This window comes from Theobroma umbraticum, unplaced genomic scaffold, assembly GCF_002168275.2.
Source record: "Theobroma umbraticum cultivar Fairchild unplaced genomic scaffold, ASM216827v3 scaffold_51.0, whole genome shotgun sequence".
Classification (NCBI taxonomy): Eukaryota; Viridiplantae; Streptophyta; class Magnoliopsida; order Malvales; family Malvaceae; genus Theobroma; species Theobroma umbraticum.
In genome coordinates, this window is record NW_018397260.1 from 8,454,711 (window position 1) to 8,467,671 (window position 12,961).

At 36.5% G+C, this 12,961-nt stretch overlaps 1 protein-coding gene and 1 long non-coding RNA gene across 3 annotated transcripts; both read right to left on the reverse strand.

The window, feature by feature from the left end:
- Window positions 1–7,927: 7,927 nt before the first annotated feature.
- On the reverse strand, window positions 7,928–9,030 carry LOC110417207 (uncharacterized). 2 transcript variants are annotated; one of them, XR_002445290.1, is made up of 2 exons: window positions 8,687–9,030; window positions 7,928–8,228 (listed from the first exon to the last, which is right to left on the reverse strand). It is a non-coding gene; the product is annotated as an uncharacterized LOC110417207 (long non-coding RNA). The 2 variants fall into 2 exon arrangements; XR_016351247.1 differs by having other exon boundaries at window positions 7,928–8,340.
- Window positions 9,031–12,407: 3,377 nt separating this feature from the next.
- On the reverse strand, window positions 12,408–12,961 carry LOC110417137 (SAUR-like auxin-responsive protein family). The gene has a single exon (XM_021429367.2). The coding sequence runs from the start codon at window positions 12,863–12,865 to the stop codon at window positions 12,416–12,418; it is 450 nt and encodes a 149-aa protein (XP_021285042.1). The 5' UTR covers window positions 12,866–12,961; the 3' UTR covers window positions 12,408–12,415.

Here is a 12,961-nt window from a genome sequence, read left to right on the forward strand (position 1 = left end):
TCACCTTTAAATTATTAATATTTTTCTGAACAAATAAGAAAATTAAAAAAAATTGGGAATATTTGGTTCTCTCTTTTTTTCTCTTCGTGCTTTAAAATTATGGGTATTTAGATAATTTGAAGGACGAATTCGACGAAACTGCCCTTATACAAGTAAGAAAATAACGAGCATGTCCCCGTACACTTGTGCTAGAAGCAACAGCTGAGCTGTATGCGATATTTGGAAAGTTCTGTTTCCGTTTGTTGTGTTTAGTGTATGACTGTATGTTTACGACTTTTGGACCACCGTCACTACTCACTACAGCTCATAAGCTTAATTAAGTCTCTGTCTGTTACCCTGCTCTGACGCTGCACGGCTCTCCCATACACCGCCACATCGCTCCCGTCGTTTTCCTTCCTCTTCATCTTTCTGCTTCACACCATAATTTGTTGTTGGTGTCTTTGATCTGGCCTAGCTTACAAAATTCTTCTGTCCCATGCCTGCGAATGATTATTGTCTGGAGATATAGAACTTGCCTAATATCTAGACCCCGAGAAAACAAAACACCCTAATTTTGACAATTAGCACTCTGTTAATCATATTTTCACACACCAAACGATATTTTTATTTATTGATTTATGATACAAAATTTAAGAAAAATGATTACTTCGACTGCCAAGATGTCCAAAATATCCTTCGGATACGAAGCTCAGTTATGATTATGTAATTGTCTGATTGTCATTAGACAAATGGAAAATGAAGCCAAAGGGAGATGTCGATGAAGCGAAGTGGACAGCAGGGTGAACTAGACAAAAGTAGAAGAGTCCCAGTTGGGCTGTCATGGAGTTAACAAAAGAACCGTATGTAAATTTGGGTAACTACGACTAGACGTGTGGAGGGAGGAGGGGGTGGATTTTCTCAATTCCTTTTTCTTTTGTATTTCCCAAAACTAACGTCACGAGATATAATCAAACGCAGGGGAAGAAAAGGAAAGCAGCGCTTAAGCTCACGTACTACGACCACAAATGGAGATGAGCTGCTAGACTTTGTTTTCTTTTATAGATATCTGTCGTAATTGTTTCAGTATACGTGCAGAAAATAATTCATGAGAAAATTACGTTACAACTTTGCCGATGGGAAATTCTATTAGTTCCTTCCAACTTTAAATAAAAGCAAAGTTTATTTGGTTTTTTGCTGTTTTGTGATGGTAATATGTCAAGTCTCCCCATGCGCAAGCATGGGCTTTTCTATTCATTCAAGCTATTCAAATTGTAGTTGAAAATTAGGGAAGTTGATAAACAAGTTTCTCTTCTATCTTTATCTTCGTTTTCTTGCCTTCGTGACATATTTAAAATGTCTAAAAATAAAAAGAGATTTTAAAAATCCAAAATTATTGTTACAACTCATTCGAAATTTTGAATCCTATAGTAAGACAAATTAAAATTATTACGTGAAATAATAAGTTTTCTAAATACCTTATAATAGTGATTAATATAAATTTTGATAATCACATATGATTTATTACATGTAATTATTATTAATTATACTCTTAGAATTAAGATTCACCTCGAAAGATGGTAAGATACCATTTTCGTTCCAAAAAAGGAAAACTGAAAGTGAAAAAAAATAGATAGACAAAAACTCTAAGCATGACTATTTCAGAAAAGAAAAAAAAAAAATTTAGGCATGGAATTTTTGCATGTTAGATTGCGAGCATCTAAAGGGGGGGAAGGACGCGGCGTCGTTTTCTACAATTCGGTAGCCATCTTTCTTCTGAACGGTCTTTGTTGCAAGATAGTTTTTCCTTCGATAACCAAGCAGTCTGTTCTGGATACAATATTTTACACTCATACAGCATCATGGGAAAAAAAGAAAAAAAAATCTGTATTATTATTTTTCTCTGTAATACAATAGTGTAGATGACACTATGGTTTATTCTTATCTAACTAACAAAAAATGTCAACTTAGTATGAATTACAAAATTTCTGAGTCAAACTCGAATTCAATCTAATCATGACACTATGGTTTTGTCATGATTAGATTGAAAATCGTCACATTAATTTTTAATTGCTACATTTAATATAAAAAATTGTTCTATAAATAATGTTTTGAGTAACCTTAAAATGCATCCTATATATTGTTGATAGTTAGCCAGACTCGTTAATTAATTATGTAACAACAAATGAAATTGTTTATTTAACAGCCACACTAAAATAACAAGGAAACGATAGACTTTACCTACACCTCAATAAGCACTATGCGAATAACATTTGTTAGCTTATTTGTTTATATTTAGATATATTTTTAATTTTATTAAACAAAATTAACAAATTATCTCTTTTCGGGAATAAAAATTATCTATAAAATATTAATATGAGAAAAAGATATTCACAATATATTAATTGAAAAAAATAATCAAGGATGTTATATGTGAGAGGTTGAAATTATAAGAAAATGTAATTGAAATTTATTCAAAAAATAAATTGAATAATGGATCCTAAATTAAGTTACTTAGGAGAAGATGGCTATCTTTTTTTTTTTTTCTTTTTCCTATAATTGATTAATTGGTTTGGTTGTGTATATATATGTTATCTTAATTACATTGACTAAGTCAAAAACTAGAGAAATCTTCCAAAATTCAAGTCAAGGCTGCCATTTTATCTTCCATTGTTTTTTCTTCTGACCACAGCCACAACAAGAACAAATATTTCCTTCAATGAGCCATAATTGGTTTGGTTGTATAGATATATCTCAGCTAAATTAAAAAAAAAATGGACCGCATCCTTATAAAGAATTTTTGTTTTTTTTTAAAGAAAAAATTGAATAATGCATGGCAGTATGGGGGAAAGGACATGATTTAATTTTGTGCAAACCACATTTCCTAGGTTGTACCAAAAGTCAAATAAAGTCAAAAACTGTTTGGTTGATCTGACGGTTGTTTCAGTCCCATTAACAGCGGCTGCAACCTTCTGCCTACCACACATTCTTGCTTACTTTGTTACTTTTCCCAATTCTGATCGCCACCACTTCACAGCCACCCGATCTTCGATCCAATCCCATTTTAACGGCTGTGATTCGTTCTCACTGTAGATTCGTAACTTGTTCGGGGTTGGGAAATTGTGACGTTAACCCCGTATTTTCTACTATTTGTTTTTTAGTATGTAATAAAAAGAAAAAAAGATGACATGTCATGGTGATTGGACAGCCCAACCGTTTACGTGCGAGAGAGCTGGTCTGGGTATTAATGGCGCGTGGAGAACACGGTGAATGGTGTCACTGTCTCCAGAAGAGGACATGATTTCTCTTCTTTTTCTAATGATAGGTGGCCATTAAAATCAGAGGGGGAGAGAAGACTCCATTTGGAAAAGGATGTCATGGTGAAGAGACATTGACATCACATTCACTGCGATTCATTTTCACATGACATTTTCATTTTCAATAGTTGGAATCATAAGCAACATACATTTGTTAGAACCAACAAAGTTCGAGGCATTGTTAGGCATTGTTAAGCAACCTACATCAGTCCAAATCTAAGAAGGTTTTTTCCATCTTGATTTCCCCTTTCTAACATCTTAATATTTTATATTAACAATCTCTTATTTGGGTTACCATGATTTTCGGGCTTGCAATTTTTTTACCACAAATATTTTATTCAAAAGGAGCAAAAGGGTTTGAGTTAGGCGTCAAAGCTTGAAGTTCATACCAAAAGAAGTCAGCATTTCTCCTTAAAACCATCAGAAGAAAGTCATTTTAAATTTTGGGGTAAAAAAAATGATTTATGTGAATCGGGTGTCGTGTCGAAAGCCATGCGTGTTAAGTATAAAAATGTTACAGCGGCAGCGCCACCGTCGTACGGTCGGCTGTGAGACCCGAAAAAACAGAGGCGAGTGGGCCTTCCGACACAAATCGAAGCGCGTCTAAGAGGAGGAGGACGCACGGCATTGTTGTCATCAAGCATCCAAGGGGGACGACAGTTAAAAAAAAAGAAAAGAAGAGCATGTAAAAGGACACGTGGTCCCAAGTCTTCACACGTTTCTGTGTTCGTTTTGTCACGTGGGGACCAGGAGGAAATAAGAAGGAAAAAGGGCACAGTTATGCGGTACACGTGTCGAGAAGAGGAACCACGTTTCACATAAGCAGGCCGACTGGGCCTTAATTACGGAAACGGACAGCGTCGGCAGAAGGCAGCGATAGACTGAGAAAGCCTTAATCTTCCCGATCACGACAAATTATCATCAGATGCCCCAAACACGATACAGAACAAACAAACATTCGACTACTTTTTTCTTTTCCTTTTTTTTTTCTAAAAGGGCAAAAAAAATGCTTCGCAATTGAGAGAATCTAAAGAGTTGCGAAGATAATTGGCATCCAAGGTTCATTTTATTATTTTATTTTACCCTTTTGTTCCTATTGATTTGTTAAGAACAAAGCTTTTTTTACTATCTTTTTTATTATATATTTAACTTTTTGGTTGTCGAAAATAAAAAAATAAAAAATGCTTATTGTAGCGTGAAATGAATTATTTTCAGAAGGATAAAAAAACAGTTTGACAAAGACTAATATACGGTCAGATTTTCTTTTTCTTTTTGTAATGAGAAAAAGAAATACTCGATGAGAACCATTACCGACATTTTCGCTTCACTGTATCATCGATGTTCAGTTAGTTTATGTTCTAAGTTTTCACTGTAATATTGGGTAAAACTTTGTTACTCAGACAACCTTTCTTTGCTGGACAGAAAAAGAAGCAGGTTATTTAAAGTTATTTCCAATTAAATCGGAAACAAAGGGAAAGATGGACTAGTTTTGCTTTCATTTGGAAAAGAAACAAGTTTTGGCTTAAAGTAAATTTTGGGTTTCTTTTTTCTTTTTGTAAAAATAAATAAATAAATGTTGTACATCAGAATTAGCATGTTTGGCAAAAAGAATGTAAAGTTTAAGCAAAGCCCACATATATAAATTTTTTTCCATCTACTCTTTTGAAACAGAAATATGAGCAGCTGCTGCTGCAAACTGTTCAGGTCTTAACTCATAATCAATTCTGAGAAATTGCTAGCCAGCAACTGGATTTGACTACTTTTTTATTTGGCCACTGAAATAACAAGCTAACTAATGGATTTCAATTAATCCAAAAAAAAAGAAAAAGAAGAATCAATGTAGTTATCTGAATACTGTTCTTTCATGAAGAAAGGCATCGCCATATGTAACTGTCATGTCTGAAAAACATTTGAAGACTTACCAGTCGTGTCATGCCTGGATACTTGTCCTTAATCTGGCCCACCCCCGTTGCCGCTGCCCTCCATTAGGCCCTTAGTCGTTTTCTTTATCTCGGATTATTGACGTTAATTACATCCACGCAAGGTTTTGACAAATTCCAACCCATTGACACCAAACCCTAATTAATAATCATAAACAAAAAAATTAAGTACTATACTCTTCGGCAAACTGAACACTAATCCTGATAACCAACCACTCAGTGTCTCGCTTGATATAATAAGATTAGACGAAGGCAGAAGATTTTTGTTCTGAAATCAAACTGTCTTAATCTAGCAACCATTAATGTTTTAGCTGTCATTGTAATTCAACTACAAGTTATGGGATTTAATTAAATTATCTGAGTTTTGTATGCCAGCTCGACGGCAGCATCATCTCCAAAGTGAAATTAAAAAAAATGTAGTGATGGTAGCTAGAATTGAATGACTGTCAGCAAATGAATAGGAAGTGGACTATGTCTAGGGAGAATATTTAAATGTAGGGAGGGGGAGATGTACTTTTCTTGTTGAGTTACATTTCCTCTTCTTCTTAATCTTGCTCTTAAACATAGTTTAATGAATTATTTTTGTCTCCATTTTGTCAGCAAAATTTTGGGTTTCCCTTAAGCCATCGAAATTAGTATATTGATTAATCCACTAATTAGGTTTCGGTAATCAAAAAGAGTCTTTGTCTTTCATTAATTTTTTTTTCTTTTCTTGATAAAAGTGAGATTCAATCTGAGCAAATTGTACTTGCAAATTGAGATTTTAATATAATGTTGTAAAAAGACTCAAACCCAACATTGTAACCTTGAAATCAAGAACAAATCTGAGTTAATTTTGCATATCTTTTTGTAATTTGCACTGCACATGCGGACACCTAAACATTGTCATATGAAAAGGTGTGCGAACAGTTTTTAGGCAGTCAATTTGTCAACCAACATTTGTTGTACCAGTTCCTAGTAACATTCAATTAAATATGATCAAACACATTTACGATTAAAGATCAAGCGACAGTCACACGATCATCTTATACTCTTTTTGTCTTTAAATATTTATCTCGAAACAGCAACTAGAAAGAGAAAAAGCAGTTGACAATGATGGGAAAAGCTCTTGCAAGCAAGAGAGATCCCCATGCTCACTCAACAGTGGGAGGATAAAAATGGATAGTGATATTTGGCTCAGCGGCACTCAGGGGAGGATGGCCGGATGAGAATGATTGCTAAGATGGAGCTTCATTTATTAAACAAAACCCTATTCCTACATGCTATATACACTACTACTTCTACTATTATTTTATCTTTGGTGGGGGATTTTTCAACCTTTGCTTTGTTGGTACGAAAGAATTTGTAGGGGGGTTGGGAATGAGATGAAAAATGGAACAAAATCATACTACTTGGGGGCCCACGTCTTTGCATATATGACAGCTTTAGGCCACTTCCTCCACATATACTTTTCCATAGTGCCACCAGAGTAAAAGGGTTTTTTTCTTTTTTGGGGAGGTGGCTTCGGATTCGATTTTTGCCTTTGGTTCATCTCCAAGTCACACTTTCTTTGTTTTTGTTTCTCTTTTGCTTCTCCCTATATGTGGAAATGTGGTGATCATCATCATAATCTTGCTTCCTGTTAACTGTTATTTAATTTGTCTTCACATGCTGTCAACATTAAGTTAAAACTTGGCCCTGATTTAGTTGCTGTTTACAGGAAAGCAAGCTTAAAACAAAATGCTTTTTAGTGTGTATGAATCAGAACCAATTGATTACTCTTTAGTAAATAGTACCACTTATTAGCTTTTCTTTTTTATCTTTTGCTGCAGAGGAGCAGCCAGTGGTTGGTGTTTCTGGGGCTTGGAAAGGTCCACTGTCTGACCTTAAAACTTCGAACCCAAGGTCGAGGAGGCTGCGAACCAAGAAGGGTTCATTCACAATGTTGCCTTTTTGAACTTATTAGGAAAAAAAAATGTCCATTTTCTGAACTTGCTGACCCTTTTTCTTTGCTGATTTCAGCTCCTTTTTTTCACACAGGAAAAAATTGGGGTGTCCTGTTTTTGAGTACAAAAAACAAATGATCAATGAGCTGAGCCAGGGGTTTTGCGGCATCGAATTGGATATTTCCACAGCTTTTTGTAATAACACGAAGACAAAAAGTTTCTTTGTGAGTTATCGCAAACAACCCTGCCACACAGACAGACACATCCGTACCTTTTAACTGTGTCATTGAAACAGAGCAATCTAGAGGTCATTTCGTTTATGATTTTTGAACTATAAATAGCAACATCAATGCAAATTATAGAGGTAGGGTCTCACTCATATTATTATTAATCAAAGCCAATTATTTCAACTCCCCTTTTTTTCTACCAATCTTTCTTTCCCAACTCTTAGTTGAGGAAACCCAATTACAAATTAAGTTTAAGTTGATTAATTCTGATTTAACCTTTTAATTTGATTGATTTGATCAGGTTGAACGAATCTGATCTTGACTACAAAACAAACGAGATAAAATCATGCAGGGCTGAACTTCCTGTTTCTTAATAATGTTCATTTGTTAATAACATCATAATCATTCCTTTAATAAAACCCTCTTCCTCTTTTACTTTAGGTGCGAAAGTGTTAAAGTGAAATATTGAGTTTGACATTGAAAGATCATAGTCATAATGGGAAATCATCATTAACCCAAAAATAAAATAAAAAGGAAAAAAATAAGATAATATTTCTTTTCAATTTATTCAAAGGATTAAACAAACTAATCCTTGGTCTTTAGATTCCAAACCTGCCAAGCAAAAGGACAAACCAAGGATTGAAAGCAAGGAATACGATCAAGCAAAATGTTGAAGAAAAGTACATACATTATTAAATATATTTTTCCATGCTTTGGAGATTTGGTTGCTGAGGGTCTGAATATGAGATTAAAAACATCATTCTCCTGGGTAATGAAACAGACAGTGATTGCATCACTCCATGGGACACTGCTACAGAACCTTCAACACCTTTTTTTTTCCCCCTAGTACCAGAGAACCAATTTAGACTCAAAACAGTGTCAGGAAACAGAGTCAAGAGCTTTAAGATCTCTGGGCCCAAACCATCAATGTAGCAAACTAGCAGCAAAAATTAATCTGCAAGAAGTTCTGAATCAGGTTTTCTACTTAGATTAAGCCTAAGGGGCATTTTGTTCTTTTGGAATTGGCATATAATTGGTAGAGTACGTTACTCTTTATCCATAAAGAAAATGAAAAAGAATACAAAATTCTTATCCATCAACCGAAAAAGGTCATGCTTTTGCCCTCACCTACTTTGGTACTGTCACATTATCTACCATGAGAATGGGGTGAACTAGCTAGCAAGCAGAGTATCAACAAAAGAAGATGTAGAAGAAGATAAAAAGGGGACATAAACCGGTAATGAATAGCTGCACGCAGCAACAAAATAAGAAAAAAGTGGTCCAATGTTGTACCGTCTTACATTTCCAAAACTGGAGATGGCAGAATCCAAGCTCGTCCCATTCACAATGTCCTCAAGGGGCATGCCCTCGTTTTGCTGTAGCCATATGCTTTGTCTTCTTTTGTATGTGGTGAGGAGGTTACAGAAGTTGGTGGGTTTTTGTCATTGGCAAGGCCAGGGCCAGGCCTGCCAATCCTTTAGACGCTTTTAGGTGCACGCTAAATTTTGGTTGGTTCACCATTCACATGCCTACCATTTCGATTCTCACTCGATCAGTACAGCTTTTACCTGATTTTCTCCTTTTTTTTTTGCTGTATTTGGTTCACCAGCTTCCCAATAATTCTTCTTAGGTACTTGAAATACTATGCCCTGAGTTTATAATTGCATGAACAGCTAGAGACTTGTTACCCAACGTCCCACTAAATAGCGAGACAGGTTGGATTTTGCACCAGTGCTGACTAAGCAGAACATCAGATCCAAGATCTTTTGTTTAAGCTTCTTCTTTCCAACAACCGGCAGTTGTAATTAATATTCTTGTCCTGCCATCTTCTTTAGGTTGGCTTCCTGTTTTTTATTAGTTAAAATAAAGTTACCCACTTAGCCTATGTACCAAAGAAATATCAATAGAACGTGTCACAATGTCAAGATGGCAGGCTTAGAACTTTAAGGTTCTGTCTGGTTATAAAATCTAACCATTAACAAAGATAAAAGTACATGTTATCATGAATTATTACATCATGGCAAGGGAAGAAATCCTTGATGTGTGAACTTTGAAAGGTGATGGTTGCCCTTGAAAAATGCATAAACTTTGTTCTGCTCCAGAGATTAGGTCACTGAAGTATATAATTTCTTGTCCAATTTCATTCAAATTCCAAACCCTTTTCCCTTCCCTCTTCTCTCCTCATTGCAATCGTGTTAAAACCCAATGGGCAACTTCATCTCCAACTTGTTCAGGTTTGGGGTCAGACTCAGCCAGTGAAGAACGGCGAAGGACCAACTGCAGGCCGCCTAGTCTAATAGCTAGATTTTGGGCCTAGCTACAAGGAAGTAGGCTTAGATGATACTTGCTATTCACAGTTCAACATTGATTGGCCATCTGATATCCGGGCTTTTTTGAGGACTTGTCCCATGGATTTGGTTTCATGACAGGAACTGGACTAGGAACTTCCTATAGAATAGAACCCACATTTTGGGCTTCTGTTGGGCTCTTCATAAAAAGCACATAAACAGAATGCAACTTTGGAGATTCAGTCTTTCATTATTATTGTTTGTTAGTTCAGAACACACTGGCATTACATCCATCGTAAAATGGAAACACTAATTATTTTTTACCCTCAGAAACCAAATGGATCATTATTGAAGTGGAGAACCAGAGGGTTTCTAGCCTTTTGCATGATGGATTGATGGGAAAGAAAATTTTTTCCTTCTAGTGGAACAGAGACATACCAGCAGCAGCACTGAGCACTTTAACTAACTTAAAAATCATCTTTCAAATCAAACACAACACCCCCCACCCCTCTGCTCTTTGCCCAACCTGATCCTGTTGTGAAAAGACACCATCTTATGAAACTCGGTTCTATTGAAAATACTTTCTCAAGAAAGTGATAATGCTCCACTACCTCTGGTTCTTCTACTTCCTTCTATTCCATTACGACTCCTTCCGACCACCGCCTTTCAATTATAGAGTCCTTGATTGTTCACTGTAGTCCTTAAAATTGATTTGATTAGGACACCCATTTTCTTAGCAGTTCGGGAAAACACGAAGTCAGAATCTTCACATGTTTATGCGTATTTCAACACCACTTTTAAGTAATAATAAGCTTGTCATTTTCAACAAAGATTATCCTTTGTACGCGGTGGGTCTATATGAAGCAAGATTTTACACGGCTGTGCTCACCCTTAGGGGCCTCCTGGCGCTCCCCTCACCGGCAAAATTGTGCAGACCATTGACTCAACGGGGATTTTTTTTTCCCTCCATTTTTTGGGATTAAGACTTTTGACCAAATGGCTGGTTAATATCTTGGTAAGATTTTGTCAATGAATCCACATCAATGTGGTGGGTTCAGCCATTATCCAGACACGAGCAAAATCCCCCCCTCCCCTTTGGTTCATATCTGGTTTTCTTGGGGGAGGAGCCAATCAGGGGAAAGGCCAATAGTGTTTGGTTCAATGACTGATCCATTGGAATTGGCTTACAAGATCAAATGTCAACGTGAACAAGGCAAATGAGCTTAGAGTTGTGTTTTAAAAATGGCCATCAACACCCTGAGCCAGTGATTTTTCTAAGATGTTTATAACAATGGCCAACTTTGGAATTGGAATAATCATTCCCTGCAATTCGCTTATTCGAGTCTAAATCTTGGGCACCGAATGAAATCAAAGTTCCTTTGTCAAGTCAAAGCTTCCATCATTGGCTTGGCCCCATTATTAGCTGATCACTAAGCTTCGAAGTCGTTGGCTACCAGCAGAATTATGAATCTACAAGCATATTATTAATCTAAACATTTTTACAAAAGGAAAAACAAAGGAATATTCTTCCACTACCACCCCCTTTTCCCCCTAAGTAACCCTACTAAGATGCCAAAAAAAAAAGGAAAGTGAAAACATAGAGGGTAAATGCAGGATAAATTAGGCAACAGCAGACCATGTTGGTTGATTATTAACAGATGTATAGCTTAACACAGAATTTCGTGGATAGCTAAGTCTCTACTTTTTGTTTGTTGTAGGTGGCAAAAATGTTTGCCAAGTTTTACATTTTACCTAACCTAATTACCACCGACAAACTGTTGGTTAAGTGATAAAGATTTCAACTTTAATTTCAAGTAGTTGCATCTCCTCTAAGTTTGTTTGATTCAATCCTTCGCCTATCGGATAGACATACATAAATACAAAAATTGCTTTTTGATTTAATTGATTGGATAAATACGCAACCAAATATTATAAGTTACCATTCATTTAGATTTAACAAAGAAAAAATTACCATTTGAAAATTATAATACTATTTAGAGTTAAGAGACAAGAGAGGGTAAGAACCAGGTGAAACAGAGGCAATGGGATTATGGGGAGGGACACTTACCTTCACGTGGGTTGGTGCCATTATAACTCCCACAACGGCCACCATGATTGAAACACTATGTCATTCTTGCTACATTAAAAATTGCAAATTTTCGAAATTAAAATATAATTTAAAAGATAAATAAAAATGGAAGGTCCCATAATGGAAATCATTGATGGAATATCTCTACAATGTTTTCATTCATTCAATCAATAAATCACAGAATTTACAACAGTGATTTTTTAAATTAACAATCACTGCCCTTTTTTTTTTCTTCGTTTCTTCTACATGAATTCAATTGTCTCAAAGTCTCAACCTTTTTTCTTGGCCTGCACTCCGATTCGAACCCGGGACGACACGGTGAATAACTCACCTCCCTTTTTTCTGCCATCTCCATGCATTCTTCGGAGCTAATATACATTGACTCAGCTCATTTTACCCCCCAATTTTTAACCAATTACAAGCAAATTTCGATAAAGGCCAGAAAAAAAAAAAGGAAAAAGGAAAAACCCACTAACTCACCTTTTTTTTACCATGGTAAGTAAAAACCCATGAATTAGTATACCCAACTCATCAACTCGCGAACTCATCAACTAGACTCCAGCAGTGTGTAAAATTATTTGTTCACTCGAGCTAACTCGGAACTGAGTCAAAAACCCCGGGTCAGAATCAACCCTCCTTTTCCCACTGCGTCTTTAATTCCAGATTGTTTTCCCTGCGAACCCATGAAGTAACGGTCGAGATTCGGTCAACAAATCGAGCTGACTCCTGATTCCCACGTGGCAGTTCCCTTTAAAGTCCTCGAAGTTCACAAACCTTGCCGAGTGACCCGACTCCGACGGGAAATAACGGATCACTTCCTCGAAAACGGACTCGTCGCAGGGGATTGCCAATGGCCTTGGTTGGTAAAGCCGTACCCTCCTCTGCTTGCACAAGCAGTTTCTTGAGACGGGATGGTTTAGGTACGTCGCGCGCACAACGAATCTCCTGCAACTCGTCCCCACACAGATCGCCACGTGTCCCTCCGGCACATCGGACGGGATGCGGCCCGCTGACATCCGAGCCTTGTTCCTCCACCGCCGCAGCATTTGCCTAAGCCTGACAATGTGGCGGATTTTGCTGCATTTTCCAAGCCCCGCCGACATTTTCCCGAGAAAAAAAAAAACCTCAAAGAAATCTCTGTTTGGCTTTGGTTTTGACGATCGAGAGTTCCCCTTGGCGAGAAAAATAAGAACTCTAAT